General features: G+C 40.6%; 1 protein-coding gene across 1 annotated transcript in view; it reads right to left on the bottom strand.

Moving 5' to 3' along the window:
• Nucleotides 1-313: 313 nt before the first annotated feature.
• Nucleotides 314-19,806, bottom strand: part of LOC125485216 (anoctamin-1-like) — a 35,008-nt gene continuing 15,515 nt past the window's right edge. The window contains exons 4-6 of the mRNA XM_048606904.1: nt 11,326-11,510; nt 10,066-10,171; nt 314-4,327 (exon numbers count right to left, since the gene is read on the bottom strand). Coding sequence (XP_048462861.1) covers nt 4,037-4,327; nt 10,066-10,171; nt 11,326-11,510 — 582 coding nt within the window. The 3' untranslated portion in view covers nt 314-4,036. The remainder of the gene's footprint in view (nt 4,328-10,065; nt 10,172-11,325; nt 11,511-19,806) is intronic.

Below are 19,806 nucleotides of genomic sequence, written 5' to 3'. Positions count from 1 at the left end.
CAGGTGTATGAAATCCTGTGTGTTGTCACATCAAGACTCGAATTGAATAGAAATTTATTGTCATGTGTACTCTTACGTGAAAAATACAGTGAAAAGCTTTATAAGTTGCCCCACCTCTGTACCTACATTAATGACAGAAGCCACACGTAATAATAAAGAAAGAAAGTTAAATTAAGACAAAGCGCATCACCGCTCACTAGCGGCTGCTGGGCATGGGGAAAGCTGATTAAACGCGTGTCCTCCAGAGGGGGCAAAGTGATTGTGAAGTATGAGAAATGTAGCAATACAGAACAGGATAAAGGACATCTTCGAATAAAAATCCTAAAACTGAACTTTATTTGTTTCAGCATATTTTCATTATTCATATTATTTTGCATAGTTGTATAAAGATAAAATACGTCAAAATAATTAAAGTACCACTACATTGGAATCCTGTCAAACAGTATAGACCAGGATAAGAAAAACAGTTGCTCATATGCAAACTTCCTTACAATAGAATAGGTTACATTATTAATACACTGATTATTTAAGGAGAGAACTGGGGACGTGGTGACAAGTTGAATGGCAAAATATTGCCAAGGACCCATTTAGATGGAGTTAATGGATGTACATTTGTGCTTCATTAACAGGATAGTATTTCAACATATTTTCAAATGTGCTATCACAGTCAAGCTGCAAATGAGTACTTCAGTAAACTTTTCAGGATAATGAATAGTTTTACACAAAAATATTTAAACAGGGTGAGACGTAAGAAAGAGTTTTCTGAATTCTAAGCTGCTATCTGGTTCCCTCCATTTCCACAATTTTCAATGTGCTTTTATATAACTGACAGTCAATGCACTGGGTGAACAGCAAACAAAATTTCTGTACACAAATTTTTCTGAAAAAGAAAACAAAATAAGAATGGCAAGACATTTTCTTCTTGAAAATCTAGTGCAGACAGTGAGGAATGACCTAAATAAATTTGCCTGTAAAACGTGAAGCTTGTTTAAGTAAAACATGGAAAGCATACATTTCAAATGTACCATGGCCCAGTGTATGTGTAATGAACAGAAACATGTTAAAACAAAATATAATGGCAGCAGTGTCAATTTCAGAACTAATAAAAGGAGGGATCTCTGGTCTCAGTTTTTTTATTTTATCAATTATAAAACAGTTTGCAAAGAAATATACTCCCGTAGAATAGAAATCCGAATCTATAGCCTACATCAGAGCAGCAAATCAGCATCCCAAGGTAACTATAGTACACTAATCCTCCCCTTCTACAGTACTCAGCAGAATCCCCACTTTTTAAAATAATAAGTTTCAGAATCTCACTTACAAAAGGAGAACTTGAATCTCTATAAAACCACAAATTTTAAACTTCATTTGTAAACAGTCCTTCAAAACTGTTCACAAATTATGTCAGAGAGTAATGTGGTAACATTCCCTACTCAATGCAGTCTCATGTAGACCATACTGCTATCAGTCCAGTTCACTTGCCTTATTGGCAGACTACTTTCTAAGAATTTCAACTTTAAACAATAAAAATCAAGATTAAATTTAAAGTGAATGACTTATCTTTTCTAAAATAGATTCTGCTGTTTGCTATATTTTGAATGCTGAGTCTTACAATGACACAGGGCATGCGTTTAAGTTTGGGCTGGGTGATGCTATCTTAATTTGTGACTTTGGTTTAAAGGTGCAAGATTTGTACACTCAGATCAGAGGAAGAAAACATTTCTGTGAATTATTTACCATGTTTTCTAGGTTTGTACTAGTCTAATGTACTTGGTGTGCAAGCAATTACAGTTCATTATGGACTGTGTCTTAGTGCATTGTGAACATAAGATAGATATTAGGAGAAGCCTAAACTGAACATTCAATTAAACTAAGATTTATTAATTTGAAGACATTGTTTATCTGGCTGGAAATGTATGTATTAAATGTTACTAGCTATTTATTTTATTTCAGTAGTGGCTGGCATGTAGGGAACTGTGGCTGCATCACCAGAACATAAACTGGGAAAATCTAAACATTGCTTGTTTTAAAAGGAGCAATTAGAAATTACGAGAGTTGGAACACATAAATTAACAAACTTCTTCACAAGCTGTAAAAATACAAAAAGGTAAGTGCGCTTTGAAATGCATAAAGTTATGGAACAGTAAAATCTACAATCTATACGCATGACACTGTTGTTAGAGATTACTCAATCATTCAGTAAAGGATGTTCTATACAGCTGAGGTACAGTATTATAGGTTCATCCTCTACAGTGAAAAATCACCCTTTTCAAAGCAGAACATTTTAATTGATAATTTTAGTTATAATCCTATGAGAAAAGTTAAAACACTAAAGTGCATATTCTTTAAAAAGTTGCTAAATTTCAAAAATCAAAACATGAAATGAGTGTTAATTTCAAATAATGATAATAAAATAGCTTTGATGAACTCCAAAATTATACTAAACCAACTTGGAGCCTACAGCTTTACCTTCCAGTTGTGGGAGCTGTGGTGGCAGGAAGGTAACAGCACCGTCAGTGGCATCATCTCAAAATGGATCTAATGATAATTGTGTAAGAAAGTAATTGTAACTATAGTCAGTTGTATTGGTGGGGTTGGGGGTCGGGTGGTCAAGAAAGGACAGAGTCGGGGTGGGCGCAGTGAGAGAAAGGAAAGGGAGGGAGAAAAGGCAGAAGGGGGGTGGAGAGAGAGAGCGCGAGAGAGACAAAAGGATAAAAGGATAGAAGGATAGTCTTTTCCTCTAAACAATTTAGTTTCCTGTATCAAAATATCAACATCCAGGAAGTTTACTGAATGCAATTATTTCTCAATTTGAAATGGGATCCTAAAACGTGTCCCCACTATTAGTTTCAGAAAAAAATTCTTAGAATTTGGGACTCCACCAGGAATTAATCCCCTTTATTCAGCCAACCATATTATTGAATGTTAATAACCTATCTTCTCAGAAGCTAGTAAATGGTTTGTGTCATTCAGGGTCCTGCAGTCTTTGTTAAAAGTTAAGGTGCATGATTTGAAGATAACTACATTATTATCTCTCCCACTAAGGCCCCGTTGTGAAAACAAATCAGACAGCAGGTTTGGGTTTCACTACCACAGCAAGGAAATGATGTTTGTAAAACATCTAAGATTGGTGGTGCTGCCATTAAGCTAGCTAGCTCCTTTGCAACACCAGCCAGTGTGAGCTGCTTCTAAATGCTCCTAAGGTGCTCATATGGATAGAACCAATAGCAGTTTTGCTATGGAAGCTATTCCAGGATTTTCCACTGATTACACAAATGATCAACTACCAAGAGGGTAAGGTGTATAGATTTGCAAGTCCTATGCTGCTTTTGGATTAGCACAACTCACTATCACAGCAATCATTTACAAATTCCTGATTAACTATTATATTTCCTTCCCTGAACACCAAAATAGATACCCCTTTCAAAATACAAGTGATGTGTGCAGAATAGACAGCAACTTCAGTGTGAAATGAAAATGCCATGTTGCATGTTCAAATTTTCAATAAATCATTTTAAACTTTGGGCAGTAGGGTGAAATCTGCCTTTACCCAAACAGTTAAGGAAACAAAAATGGAGACTTAATTCCCAATTAAACCATAAATACCTCCCATAAAAAGGTAGTATATTTTAGTTGTGGCAAAACAAAAAAAAACAAAAAAAAATCTCTAAAAGGAAGCTTGTTAACATTGCTGTGAATCATTTTTTAGTTAATGACTGGGCTTGCTTGACCTCTTAGGAGATGGAAAATATCTGGAAAAGCATTTCTGTGGAATACAAATTAATGACAATCCCTGCCTTGCACAATGTAAAAATAAAGCTATTTTTAAATAATCAAATCATGGTCCACCACGTCTGTGAAAAGAAGTAGTTCCTGCATCAACATTTTCAAAATGGCGACATGAGCAGCAAAACAGAACCGTTCGCCTTGGGAGCTGTTATACAGATCAGGGATATGCTGCTCCTTATTGAATGACACCTTGCCATATCATGGAATGCCCCAGCTAAAGAAACATAGGTTTACTTTAAAGCAATTTCTATATAACTTCTGGTCCTGCATTATTGAGCTTGGATTGGGAAGCATCTGTGTCTCTTGTGCAGTTTTCAACTGGCTCGGCATCATTTTCCTTGGGGATTTCATCAATGTCTTCCTCTTTCCTCTCCTTCTCTTGGGAAGAGAGGACTTCCACTATGTGCAGTTTGGTCTGCTCTTCTTTCAGGAAGAGATCCACCAATAAAGACTTCTCTTTAGACATGCGGTCACTGATTTCCTTTGGAATGTCTGGGATCATCCAGTCCACAAAGTCACTCATAAACATAACTAGGTTCTACAAAGACACAGGAGAGGGTGCAGTTAGTAAACCTGTACATTAGATTCAGGAGCATTATATAGCAGAATTCATAAACTATATTTGTACATCTCAATTCCGATCAAAATCTGAAATTCTGACATCAAGTGCTTCGCAATTACTCAGTACAAATATGCTTTTGGTGTATGTGTCAAATTAAACTAGTAAAATCAGCTGTAACTCTGATAGCAATTCAAGATGCTATTAGCTGTTACATAGAGAGTGAGAAAAAGGTGGGGGGGTGGGTGTGGAGTTAAAGAACAGTGGGCAGCACGATGGCTCAGTGATTAGCACTGTTGCCTCCCTGTGCCAGGGATCCAGATTCAATTCCACTCTTGGTGACTGTCAATGTGGAGTTTGCACATTCTCCCCGTGTCTGTGTGGGTTTCCTTCAGCTGTTCTGGTTTCCTCTCACAATCCAAAGATGTGCAGGTTAGGTGAATTAGCCATGCTAAATTGTAGTATCTAGGGATGTACAGGCTAGGTGGGCGAGCCTTGGGAAATATAAGATTACAGGGATAGGGTAGGGGAGTGGGTCTGGGTGGGATGCTCGAGCGTCGGCATGGACTTGATGGGCCAAATGACCTGCTTCCACACCGAAGGGATCTAACAAGGTGAGAATTGAAGAGACCAAAATAACAAGGAGGCGCATCCACATGTAAAACAGTGGGCAATTGTTTTATTTTAAATTCAAATTTGGCTGTTTGAGGAAAAACAATAAGTTGAAATTTGGATAGGGCTGTAAAATTGATAGGACATTGAAAATTAATTAGGAATAAGAGCTAGCAAGGAAAGGTAGACTGACAAAAATCTGAGGGGGAGCCTGGTGAACAAGGGGAAGAAAAATGAGTTCAGCAGTCAAAAAGGCCCGAGTGTATGGCAGGGAGCATTTGAAACAAAATCAAAGTAGGTCCAGAAAGTGAGTCACTGGTGAAGATATGGGACTGAAGAGGAGATTGGAGATTCGGGAATATATCTGGGTTATTGAGCCAGAAATAGGAAGGGCTCTCTTATTTCACTATGATAACATGAAAAGGGTGGTGAAAGGAGCTGATGTAGGGATAAAACACAAGAATAAACTAGAAAGTAAGTTTTATTATATCCTAACTTTGTAAACGAGGTATTTGTCTCTGTGCTGCCTCACTGCAAGGAACGATCCAAAGCAAATCCCAGCATCTGCCCATGGTTCTACTTGGAATCTGAATGCAGTAATCAGTCACTATGGGAGTACACTGACACCTACCCCTGCAAAAAAGGAACACTCTTTCTTCATTTCCTCCTTTTTCATTTTCTCCTTTTTCATTTTAAAAAAAATTGTTCATTGCTATGAATTTGAGCTGAGATCAAAATAATATTCACTCCATCAGAAATCTTCACAATTTAGGAGAGAACTAATTTCTTCTTGGCTGCCTTTGCTTCAGAGAACATTTTGAATAGAGACTTTTTAAAGTTAACTATATGGGGTTTTATCTGGCATCACCCTGATTAAAAAGCTTTTAAAAATTTAACGAGCTGTGGTGATTCAGCAGCTAGGCCATCATTTATTGTCCACCCCTAACTTCCTGGGAAGCCATCTCCTTTATAAGACACTGCATTGGTCTACCATTTCAGAGAGCAGTTGCGAGCTTGCAACATTGCTTTGGGTTTGGAATCATCTGGAGTTACATGGAGATCAGACCAGGTAAGAAAGGCAGATTTCTTTCCTTAAGTCAGTGAACCAGATGAGTTTTTATGACATCCCAGTCGATACATGGTCCCATTATTGATACTAGATTTTTATTGCAAGTGTAATGGAGTAACTAAATTAAAAATGGATAGACTTTGAGCTTTGACTCCAGATCATTAACCCAGGCCTCTGGTTTACTGATCCAGTCGTGTGATTATTACGCTATCATTCTGAAACAATGGACATTGAAAAAAAATTATGTATGCTCAGCTACCTAAAACTGTAAAATTTAACCGTAATCAAATTAATATTTTGGGTGAATTCTTCATTTTGCTTCTGCTTTATGTCCCCATTTAAAATACAAAACACAAATTCCTTATGGCTTTATGTATCTGGATCTGCAAGTTTTCATTTTTTTGAACTTCTAGGTCTCCATAGAATAACACAAGGGAATAGAATAAGACATGCTGCCTTCCATTTATTCCTAATAATTTACAAACTGACACCCATCACCATTCTGGTAATCCATTTCTCAAAATAAATACAATGCACATTTTACAACAGTAACAATCAAAGATTGGAGTGGGAGAAATGGGTTTGAATTCATGGAGTACTGGGTAAGGAGGAACCTGTTTGGTCTGGCCCTTGCATGAATCACATAACCAGGGCTGTTAAATTGAAGTAGGGGTGGGGGCTAGGTTCAGTTGCATAGGAAGTTCCAAAATCAAAAAAAGTAAAGAAGGTAGGATTTCAGGATGGTGATGGGGTTGATTGGTATCAGAAACTAAAAGGAAGGGACAGAATGTGCAAATGTCACATTGCACCAAGACAACAGCATTGGGAAATTTGTAATGCAACAAACTTAAAGGCTGCATTGAGATACATTCAGAATAAAGGCAGACAAACTGACTGTGCAAATCAAGATAAATGATGATGATCTCACAGCCATTACGGAAACATGGTTACAAGATGATCAAAACTGGGAACTTAGCATGTGACCTTTCAGAGACACAGGAGGTATGGAAAAAGGTGGTGGGGTAGCACTATTAATAAGGGATGAAATTAGGACAGTTGTGAGCAATGATCTAGACTCAGATAACATAGTCCAGTTGGACCAAAAGTAAAAATCAGCAAGACAGCATTTGGTAGGAGAGTTTAGACCCCTAAACAATAGCTACTCTGTAGGAAAGGCTATAACTCAACAAATAATAGAAGCATGTAGAAAGAAGAGAGCAATTTTTATGGGTGACTTTCATTATGTTGATTGAGTTCATCAAATTGGAGATGGTAGACATGACAAATTCAGAGTATATTAAGGATAGTTGCATAGAGCCAACCAGGGAGCCGACTATCTTGGCTTTGCTAATGCGTAATGGGGCAGGACCCTGCAGTAAAAAATCTCCCAAGGAAGTACTGATCATCCCATGATAGAATTTAACATTCATTTTGAGAGTGAGAAACTTGGGTCAGAAACAACAGTGTTTAACTTCGATAAAGGGGAATTGCAATAAAACAAGGATAGAGCTACCTAAAGTGAACTGGGCAGATAGATTTACAAGAATGACAGTAAGCAAGTAGTAGCAGACATTTAAAGAGGTAATTCATGACTCTCCACAAAAATACATCGCAGTAAGAAGGAAGGAAAGATTCCAAGAGGGAGAAACCAAATCATGGCCAGCCAATAAACTAGGAAGAATGTCAAGTTCAAACAGAAAGAAAAAGCAGGAGGCAAAGTCTGTGAAAGCCCCAAATACTGGGATAAATTTAAAATCCAAAGCTTTAAAAAAATAATAAAGACAGAAAATAAATTACAAGGAATGTAAAAACTGACAATCAAATCTTTAAAATATGAGAGTGGTCAAAATGGACATAGGCCCCTTAGAGAATGAATCTGGGAAGATGGTAATGGGGAACAAGGAAACGACGCAGGAGTTCACCAAATAGTTTGTATCAGTCTTATGGTGGAAGATACTTCAAACATTCCATTAAGTACCATCACCATCACTAAAAGTAGTAATATTAGGCAAAATAATTAGGCTAAAGGCAGACAAGTTCCTTGGCCTCAAGGCTTGCATCGTAGGATCCTAAAAGAGTGATAGCAGATACATTGGCCGTACTTTTCCAAAAATCCTTGGATTCTTGAGAAGTAAAGAGGATTGGAAAACTACCAAATGACACTAATTCATAAAAGGCAGGCAGGCAGGCAAAAAGTGGGTAACTATAGGCTGATTAGCCTAATATCTATTGTCGGAAAAGTACTAGAATCCATTATAAAGGAGGTAGCGGAACAATGTTTGGAAAATCATGATCTCATCAAGCAGAATCAGCCTGGCTTCATGAAAGTGAAATCATGTTGGACTAATTATTAGAGCTTTGAGGAAGTCTCAACCAGAGTGGATAGAGCGGATCCAGTAGATGTGTTGTGTTTGGACTTCTAGAAGGTATTTGATAAGGTACCTCATAAAGGGTTAAATTATAAGATAAAAGTCAGTGTGTTGGAGGTAATATATTGGCACAGATAGAAGTTTTGCTAATAGGCATGAAACAGTGAGTGGGGATAAGTAATTCTTTTTTTCAGGTTGGTGACCCTTGACCAGTGGGATTCTGCAGGGATCAGTGCTGGGACTGCAACTGTTTACAATGTATATTAATGACTTGGAGGAAGGAAGTGAAGTGAATGCATTGTAGCTACATTTGCAGACAACACAAAAATAGGTGGAAAAGCAGGTTGGGAGAGGGATACACAGTTTACAGGGGAATATCAGTAGGTTACATAAATGGGCAAAAAGTTGACAAATGGAATATAATGTGGGAAAATGTAAAGTTGTTTATTTTGGAAAGGAGAACAAAAAGGTTATTTAAATGGAGAAAAACTGCAGAAAGCTGCAACACAAAAGGGACTTGGGGGACTTGTGCATGAAACACTAAGCTAGGACACAGGGACAGTGGGTAATCAGGAAGGCGAGTGGAATGTTGGCCCCTTATTTCAAGGGGGTTGGAATGTAAGAGTAGGGAAGTCTTACAGAAACTACACAAGGTGCTGATGGGACCACATTTGGAGCATGAGAACAGTTTTGGACCCTTATTTCAGGAAAAAAAAAATCATTTTGAAGGCAGTAGTTCGGAGCAAGTTCACTAGAATGATCCTGCAAATGGAGAGACTGTCTTATGAGCAAAGGTTAAAACAGGTTGGGACTGTATTCATTGAAGTTTAGAAGAATGAGAGGTGATCTCATTGAAACATGTGGGGTTCTTTAGGAGCTTGACAGGGTAAATGCTGAGAGGATGTTTATCCTCATGGGAGTGTCTGAGACCAGAGGGTGTAGTCTCAGAATAAAGGGGCACCAATTTAAGACTGAGATGAGGAGGAACTTCTTCTCTTGAGGGTTGAGTGTCTTTGGAACTCCTTGCCTCAGAGCTGGGGGGCAAGAGTCTGTGTCTATTTAAGGCCGAGGTAGATTCTTGATCAGTCGGGGAATCAAGGGTTACATGAAAGGGTAGGAAAGTGGACATAAGGAATGTTGGATCAGCCATGGTGCTATTGCCCATTTAGTTAATTATTAAAATCTCTCTAAACTGTATGTATCCCCTTCTCAACCTGCCTTTCCACCTATTTATGGTCTTCCTATTTAGTTATAGTAAATGACAATTGTCACGGATGAGATAGAAAGTGGCTAAAGAGATCAGCAAGGAGTGGGTTAATCCAGGCAGCTAGTTAACACTGTTGCCCCTCTGCTGCCACCTTGGGAAGAAGTGGGAAGCTTCAATAAAAAGCACAACCACTCCACCTGTTGTTAATGATAGCCTCAAGCAAGAAAAATGCTAAAGCACAATTTTCAATGCAGTGCCCCCTGCCGTCTCTCACTAAATGAGAGGGAGAGGGAGAGGGAGAGGGAGAGGGAGAGATGGTTTATGTTTTATGTTTTAACCCTCCTCCTCAAAGATAGAAACTGAATCTGCCCATATTCCCTCAAGACCCTTTGAGAGGGAATTACAGGCCATCAACACCAAGTACAGTAAACCAATAGGGGCAGAGCTTCAAATCACTTACCTGAAAAATGATGACAAAAGCCAGTCTGGCTGCTAGCACAGACCAGAACTCTTTTGACAGATCATATGGTTGAGAAGACCATGGAGGCTCTCTGTAATCTTTATACCTATAAAGACAAGTTTAAATGGCAAATGTTCAACACTGGTTTTTCCTAGATGGCGATGTGTTGGGATCATTGATTATAAGACCGTATTGTTGGTTTCAGTAAAGATCCACTACAATTATTGGAAGCAACAGGGGAATTTGATTAATAAGAAACGTGCTTAGGTCTGCTTTACATGAGGGCAAATCTTGCATACATTCTTCTAACTGTAATTTGTATGGAAAGAACAGAACAAAATTGAGGAGACAAAGGATAAAACGTGCTTTTTAAATATTGTTAGGGCAGGGGCAGTTAGATTTTTGAATTTTGTTGGGGGGATGTTGGGAAGAAGGGTGAAGGATTTTGGGGATATACAGGACTGTAGACTTGAAGTTAAACTCAGATCAGCCATGGTCTCCTTGGTGGAGCAGGCTCAAAGGGCTGACTACCGTACTCTTGTTCCCTGTTCATATGTTTGATTATTTTCCATATAGTTTCAGCAGGCAAACCCAATTTATCAAATTTTACTTCACTATCTGCCTATCAATTACTAACTCAGTATTCCAACAGACTGAAAACAAAAATGCCAGAAGCAGATAGCATCTATGGAGAGAGCACAAACAAATTTGTTCCTACATTGCATTTATTCCAATATAATTTTATAATCAGTTTTATAACAAGTTTTTTTTTTAATAATTGTAAGTTTTATAATCCCTTGTACGTTGAATGGAAAAAAACTGATGACATGGGAGGTGCTGGTGTTGGATTGGGTTGCACAAAATCAGAAGTGACACGACACCAGGTTATCGTCCAACAGGTTTATTTGAAATCACAAGCTTTTGGAGAACTGCTCCTTCGTCAGGTGGGGCTGTGCTCCGAAAGCTTGAGATTTCAAATAACGCAGATGGGCTATAACCTGGTGTTATGGGGAAAGCAAAATGAAGCAGTGAGCCAGGTTATCAATGATTTCAATTGCATTTGATAACACATGGTTAACAGTTAGAGCGAACACCTTTGACCAAGTGTCTGGTTCACAATAAAATAGGGTGGTAATGAATATGTCTTTAATTTTGGTTTTATTACAATTAGGTGTTGAAAATCTGGTGGCTCTCTTTCAGGTAGTGAATTGCAACAGGAAAAACCTGGTCTGAAGCAGCTCGAGTTGAGAGAAATTCTACCTGCAGATCTCAACCTTGTATCCCATTGCCATTGGATCAGGAGGCTCTGATCCTGGCTCGAAGTGGCTGACATTGAAATAGGACAATGTGTTATTGGTGAATCCATGCAGCGTGCCGTCTGGGCTGTACAAGTACATGAAGACAAGGCGTGGGATGAAGCCAGAGGTGAACGAGATCACAAATGCCTGCACAATGGAAAATGAAGAATTGAACACTGTTGTCTTGTGATGTGACCAAATAAAAAAGGTGAATGAAGACAGACTGAACAAAAAAAACTCGAGAGCTCATGCATCACATGTAAAATTGTAAACATGACCAACAGTATTTAAACAGATTGTCAATCTAGACACCCCAGCACACGCTACACCTAAAGTACAAATAAATAAATAAATAGAAGTGATGCTGCAAAGATCTGTTACTCAAACCAGTCAATACTTACCTTCTACAGTGAAGAAACTCTCTGAATCACTTTCCCACCTTAAACCTCCAATGACCAATTTAATGTGCAATGTTAGCCCAGTTCATAGATCCACCAGAACTGTTGGATCCACAGAAGCTTCTATTGTTAGCTGTAAGAGGCTTGAAACAAGGTAAGTCCCCAGGCAAGAACTCTTGTACTTGATCCCTCAACTACTGGTAATCGTCTGCTTCTATTTTTAGAGATTAATCTGTTGCTTTGCATTGTTCTGTAGAATTATTTGAAACTTTTCCAAGTCTTTTACCTTTCTCTATGTCAGACAGTATCCCTGCAAATCAGTATTATCTCCATTCTTTTGTAAGGTTACTAATTTTCAGGAAGAAGAAACAGCACTGACTATATTTACCTATTCCTACTCCCAGATCCTTTCAACCACTTCTTTTATCCAGCTGTTCAAAAGGATCTGTCATGCTGATAGCTACCACCTCAATCCCTGGGTTGAAGGTTCATTAGACTTGATTCCTGGGTTGTGAGGGCTGTTGGCAAATGCAGACCAGATTTGGTGACTAAATAACAGGCACACTGGGGTGGAGACAAAACGTTAATTTAGGAAAGGATACCAGAGCGGCAGTAAAATAATGCTGTCAGAAGGAAATAAACAAACAAGCAGCCTCAATATCAAATCAAAAGCCTATTCTCCATGATATCAATATAAATCAAAAGAAAAGTCTGAACAGTAAACACAACAGGAGACCAACATAGAGAGAAAGTTCGAGGAGGATAGGACAAGACAGGCAAGCAGGGGAAGGGGGAGAAGTATGTTGGAAATGGGAAATGAGAGGTGTGGGAATCAAAGAGCAGACAAGGAACGCTTCATGCAAACAGATGAATGCATCAATGTTGCTATAGTCGAGAAAAATATTGACCATTGCTTTGAAACAATTATGGCAGATGCATATAGTTAATTTTAGTTTTGAATATCTAGTACAAATTATCCAAATGTCAAGGTAGAACAGCTTCCTAGTCACTTCAATTTGTGAAATGTCTCTTTCCATTCATTTAACCTGGAATCTGAGTAGAGAATCAGAAAATTGGTGGGGAAATTTCAAAAAGGAGCCTATTCCTGCCAATTAAAATGTAGTTAAACCGCTCTGAAAACCTGCTTTTGGTTTAAACCCTTGTTTGGCTTGGATTTTTAAAACTGAAATCCCCTCATGGGACGTGGGCGTCATGGCTATGCCAACATTTATTACCTTCTCCAGGGCAATTAGGAATAGGCAATGATGAACTGCCTTCTTATACAATCATACAGAAGTGTCCTTTGAGCCCATCAAGTCTGTACCAGCAACATTACACAACTACCTAACACTAGTCACACTTTCCAGCACTAGACCAATAGCCTGGATTGTTATGTTGTGCTCATCAAGTACTTTTTAAAGGTTTGAGGGTTTCCTGTTTCAACTACCCTCCCAGGCAGTGCACTCCAGACCCTCAAATCTCTCTAAACCATCTGCCTTCAGTTTAAAAGTGAACTGCTACAATCCATTTGATGGAGGAACAATATTGAACCATAATGAGTTATATTTGTTGCTTATGATTTTGACATATTTTCAATATTAAGTATTTATGTATTGGGTCAACATCCTGGAACTCCCCAACAGCATTGTGGGTCACGGCAGCAGCTCACCATCACCTTCTCAAGGGCAACTAAGGATGGGCAATAAACACTGGCGCAACCAATGATACCTACATGCCAAGAGTTAGCAACATAAACAAGAAATATAACTATGGTTAATATCTTTGTTATCAGATGGTTTATTTCAAAAATATTTGAGATCCTGGGTGCTGATGGGATTAAATATTCCTCATCAGTTTTAAATGTTTTATTGATTCAAATTGCAAATGAGAGACAGTTACATAGCAGCACTATCAGATGTCTTGTGAGGAGATGAGTGATGTGTGCAAAGTCTATAAAGTTGCAAAATGTTACTTGGAGGACAAAGAGAAGCAAAGTATTTCTTGGTGTATTGTTGCTGGCGGTGGCTTGATTTGAGGCAATGTCTACTCATGTAAAAGTCTCCGAGTCTTCACCACACTAACAGGCTCATTCCTCTGTTATTCTGGTTTGGATTTAAATGATGCCATGCATGAAGGGGAGCTTCAGATTGCCTGGAGAGGTTTCTTGGTCTTCACCTGGAATATTGGCTGTCTGGTCAGGACCGAGTCTGCGAGACGTTTCACAGTCATCCAGACAGCATCAAGTCCATCGACATTGGAGGGTCTTTATCTAAATTCTGTTGGGCTTGGTCTTGAGGACGACACTGGCCTGTTCCAGAATCCTCCCTTTGCATATGGGGGATGCAGATGAACATTTGCTGATGGTTGAGGTTGTAGACAAGCTCGTCGAGCTGGTGGGTTTGGTTGCAAATGTTTTGTCACCCTGATAGGCACACTAACTGTTACCTTCAGTGAAGCGTCGGTGTTCTATTCTGCTTGTTATTTATATGCCTCAGTTTGTTGGGGTCTTTGGTAGATGACAAGCAGGACAGAACACCAACGCTTCACCGGCGGCCCACTGATGATGTAACCTAGCAGGGTGACAAAACATCTGCAGTCAAATACACCGGCTCGGTGAGCAAGTCTACAACCTCATCCACAACCTGAGCTACAAATCTTCGAAAGAAAATTTACTGATGGTGTTTCTTTAGTGCTTACGTCACTAAGAGACTGTTCAGATCTTTCTGCAGATCAGGAGGGTCGTGACGACAACTGCTCCGCACTAGGATTTACATTGATGGGGAGGTCCTCGTTCTTAAACACTTGCTGATATAGTTTGTAGAAAGGGGCAGCTGATCCGAGGTGGCTTTTTGAGAGAGTGATGACCATAGTGAGAGTTGTGCTCAACATATTCCAGAGCTTTCCCTTCGACAGGGAGGGCAAGTAGAAAATCTGGCTGACCAGGGACGGGTTGGCGGTAGAGCTGTATTTTGGAAACATTAATAGCAGCAGAGTTTTGTGTTTGCAGAACTCAGGAGGTTACAATGGCCTGTAAGTCTAGTGCAGACTGGGAAGTAACACAATCAGTCAATCTAGGCTAGTCGAGTTTAGTGGCATGAAGGTGACTGAAGGTAAAGAGTTTCCCATCTTGGTGGCATTCAATACTTTCATTTGAGCAGAGCTGATCTTCAGTAATATGAATCAGCAGAGGCAGATACATTGTAAACAGCTGTTATGTCAACCTCAAACAAGCTCAGATTTTGGAAGTGCCTTTTTGAGATCTTCACTCAGCCAGATGCAGTCGCATCAAACAAATGCAGGGTTGAGAAATTCCTTGGAAACCCACAACTTTGAGACACAATGGACAGAATGGAACAACTTATTGAGTCAATTGTATTGGTCAGACCACTAAAGACAATGGAGGTTCCTTGTGTTGACCTCAACACTGCCCCAGGGAAAGCTTCATCTGGAAGGGCTCACTGTGCCTCGAGGAGCATTTTCTCAGCCACAGGGAAGAAGTGATTCAGGAGAAAGAGAGCCTGGACTTCCCCTGCTTACATACAAGAGGGAAGTAAAATTTCAGAGCTGAAGATGATGGGAGTGGAGGGAACTCAATGTCTTCCTCTCTCTCATTACAGGAAGAAAAGAGCTCACAACGGAACAGAAAGAACCAAGATGGGCCTAGCATTCAGCTCTTCACCAGAGAGGAGAGGATCCTGACCTCTGATAAAAGGAAAATACTGCAGACATTCTACAACACTACCCAGGGCCCCATCATTAACTGTGCAAGTCCTGCCCTTGAAGATCCAACGACTCAAGCTTGACACCATCCAGGACAAAGCAGCCCACTTGCTTGGCACCACACCGTCAAACATTCACTCCCTCCACCACCGACGCTCAGTAGCAGCAGTGTGTACTATATACAAGATGCACTGCAGAAATTCACCAGGGCTGCGTAGATATATCTTCCAAACCCACAACCACTTCCATCAGGAACAACATGGGCAGCAAATACATGGAAACATCACCAGCTGCAAAATCCCCTTCAAGACACCAAACATCCTGACTTGGAAATATATTACCGTTCCTTCAGTGTCACTGGGTCAAAATCCTAGAATTCCCCCCCAAAAGGGCATTGTGTGTCTACCTACACAGCATATGGACTGCAGTGGTTAAAGAAGGCAGCTCATCAGCACCTTCCCTGAATTTTTGGAAGATTTTCAGAAAGTAGGTAAACAGAAATCTTTAACCATTTCTTGACCAACTGCAGACATATTTTCTAATGGGTGGTCATCATCATCATTGGCAGTCCCCTGCAGGCGAGGAGGACTCTGTTCTACTCCCACGGTGAGTCCATAGGTGCCTGTACAGACCAATGTGGTACTGTACACTCTAACACTTGGGACAGGTGGTGATCGTGGGAAAGGGTGGGTGGGGCATTGGTGTGACGGTGCACTCCTTTCGCTATTTTCACCTGGCTTCTGCTATCCCCTCACCCCCATCCCGAAGGCAAGTCTCAGGGTGCTCCACACCTTCCCGGATGCTCCTCCTCTACTTTGGACAGTCTTGGGCCAGCGATGCTCAGGTATTTCTGGGAATGTTGCACTTCACCGTTGAAGCCTCGGGATTATCACCGAAGCACTTCCTCTGCTCACCTGCCATTTGAAGCTGGGAGTAGAGCACCTGCTTGGGGAGTCTCATGTCAGTCATGTGGACAATGTGCCTAGTCCATTGTAGCAGATCAAAGGTGGTCAATGCCTTGATGCTGGGGGTGTTGGTGCCTGTCTTCCCAGCAGATTTGCAGGATCTTGTGCAGGCAGCGTTGGTGGTACTGTTCCAGCACTTTGAGGGGTCTGCTGCAGACAGTCCACGTCTCGGAGCCACGTAGGAGGGTGGGAACTGATATTGTTGTTCTCGAACACCCTTTTCCTCAGGTGGCTGAAGGCTGTGCTAGCACACCATAGATGGTGTTAGATCTCTTCAATAGCTGCTTTAGCCAACAGGACACTTGAGGTTTGGAAGTGGTCAACATTCCCTAAGGCCTCCTAGTGGACCCTGATGAGCAGGAGTTCACTCCACAATGCTGGGCCAGGTTGGAGGGGGACCTTCCAATGGTGAACCTTGCTCAGGGGTCAACTAGTAGAACAAAGAACAATACAGTATGCAGGAACAGGCCCTTTGGCCCACCAAGCCTACACTGACACATTTTGCCCTTCCATACTAAAACTGTCCTTACTTACAGTATCCGTATCCCTCTATTCCCTTTCTATTCATGTATTCATCCAAGTGTTTTTTGCATGCTGGAATTGTGTCCGCTTCCACCACCACCACCACCTCTGTCAGCACGTTCCAGGCACTCACCACCCTTTATCTACATCCTGCTGCATCCTCAGACAATCCTAGTAATCAGATCTGACAGTGAATTTGCACGACCTACTGAGAACAGGCTGGTTAACTAGGGGCGAGGGCCAGACCATTTCCAATCACTTCGAAAAGTATGGGTTTGCAGACAGGAAGGAGGACAACTGTCAGAAGCCTCTTCAAAAGGGGTGGTGAGGAAATACAGCCATTTAAACCTCCTATACCCTCCCCAAAACCAAACAATACATCTTACCAATGTATTATTTGAACTCTGCGGGGAACTGCTTATAAAAAAGATAAAATTGACATTTCAACGAAGGAGAAAAGAAATGAGATGATGACAAAGAAAATTCCAAAAGGGCTATCATTTACCAAGGGACATTTGACTTTTGCATACTTGTATGTTTAACATTACAGTTGCCTTACTGAATCTCATGCTGCTCTTCCATGAGCCTCAGATTACATCTGGTATGTCCATCTGTCGCTACTCCAGAGTTGGCTCTGCTCTAAAGGCCTAAGCTTTTGAGGTATCTAGCAGAGAACTGAGTCAAGGAAAGAAAGAATTAATGATGTTCCCAACTATTTGGCCATTTTCCAAAAGGAGGAAAAAAAGGTCAAAAATCTGTCTTTGTTCTGTTCCCAGTAGAAATCTTGATTTAAGAGGAAAAATCTCACAGCGGTACAAAGACAATTTCCTTGGAAACTTTTCCTTCGTGTACTTGAGCACTTTGTGGTTTAGAATCTTATAGCAAGCCATGACTAAGTTCCAAGACAGCACATTTCTAAAATCATCAGTCAACCACTGAAATTCTTTGGGAAGTCAGGTACAAACATTATTCATGGCTCTTTCCTCTACTCTCCACAGAAGTTGAAAGCCACTGCAATGGGGCACCACCAGACCTTCACTTTTGTCCTTCCTCATGGTAGTGTTGAGGATTTATTGTATTTGGCAACTTCAGATACAATTAACCTCAGCTGCCTCTCAGTGGGGCATTTTGCCAGAACGAAATGCTTTTATACAATGGACCATTTACCAGCTACACAACTGGTGGTGAAGTTATTTGCTCTGTGTCATTTGGTCAGGATGAGATACTGAGCTGTTTGAGATCATAAGCTGGCTGCAATTCCGAATCAGTGCAATAACACCAGCCCCAAAGAGACATCAATCAGACAGTGCTCCATAGCCCTGCAGCACGTATTACATCTTGCATCAACATTCTCCCATTATATACAGGACCTCAAAAAATGCAGACGTCAGGAATGGGACATTGTTTCCTCAAATTTACGTTGAGGGATTTTTAATTATTGGTTTGAAAGATTATGGAGAGTGGGCAGAAAAATGGACTCTAGGCCAAGATGAGATCAGCCATGATCATTTTAAACGACAGAACAAGCGAGGGAATTGTCTATTCCTGCTCCTCATTCTGCTGTTTTAAGTATGTCACAGTAAGAAGAAGATATAAAATACTGCACATTGAACATTTAAAGTTCAAACATCACCTTCATGTGCTACAATATACCTACGAAAAGAAGTGATCTGGATAAAGTAACTGAAGGAATTAGGTCATCTGCAAACTTAGCAATAAAGATAGGCGGAGGGATAGATAGTGTTGAGGAAGTGGGGAGGCTGCAGAAGGACACTAGGAGCTTGGGCAAGGAAGTAGCAGATGGAATACGATTGCAGGAAAGTGTGAGGTCATGCACTTTGGTAGAAAGAATAGATGCGCAGACTATTTTCTAAATGGGGAATGGCTTCAGAAATCTGAAGCATGAAGGGACTTGGGAGTCCTGGTTCAGGATTCGCGAGGTTAACATGCAGGTTCAGTTGGTAGTCAGGAAGACACATGCAATGTTAGCATTCATTTCAAGAGGGTTAGAATATAAGAGCAGGGATATACTGCTGAGGCTGTATAAGGCTCTGGTCAGACCTCACTTGGAATATTGTGCGCAGTTTTGGGCTCCGTGTTTAAGGAGGGATGTGCTTGCCTTGGAGGGGGTCCAGAGGTGGTTTACAAGAATGATTCCAGGGATGAAGGACTTGTCATATGAAGAGCGATTGAGGACTCTGGGTCTGTACTTGATGGAATTTAGAATGTTGAAGGGGAACCTGATTTTTAAAAAAAAAACTTATAGGATACTGAGAGGCCTGGGCAGAGTGAACGTAGAGATGTTCTCAATTGCCATAGAGACGTTCTCAATTGCCATAGAGACTAGGATCCGAAGGGACAGCCTCACAGTGAAGGGACAACTTTTTAGAACTGAGTTGGAGGAATTTCTTCAGCCAGAGGGTGGTGAATCTGTGGAACTCATTACTGCAACGGGCTGTGGAGGCCAAGTCATGGAGTGTTTTTGACACAGATAGACAGGCTCTTGATTAGTAAGGGTACAGGGAGAAGGCAGGAGAATGGGGTTGAGAAACATCAACCACAATCAAATGGCAGAACAGACTTTAATTCTGCTGTTATCTCTTATGGTGTTTTGGAAATCTTTGGTGCCGTCCACTGAAACGGAGATTGTGCACTTCTGGTCACTACACTACCAGAGAGATGTAGGGGCTTTGGAGAGGGTACAGAAATGGTTTCCCAGGATGTTGCCTGGTTTGGAGGGTTTTAGCTATGGGCAGAGATTGGACAAACCTACTTTGTTTTCACTTGAATGCTGAAGGATGAGGGGTGACCTGATAGAAGTTTACAAACTTTGAGAGG

Source organism: Rhincodon typus, chromosome 17 (assembly GCF_021869965.1).
Source record: "Rhincodon typus isolate 14 chromosome 17, sRhiTyp1.1, whole genome shotgun sequence".
Lineage (NCBI taxonomy): Eukaryota > Metazoa > Chordata > Chondrichthyes > Orectolobiformes > Rhincodontidae > Rhincodon > Rhincodon typus.
This window is presented reverse-complemented; position numbering and strand designations above follow the sequence as displayed.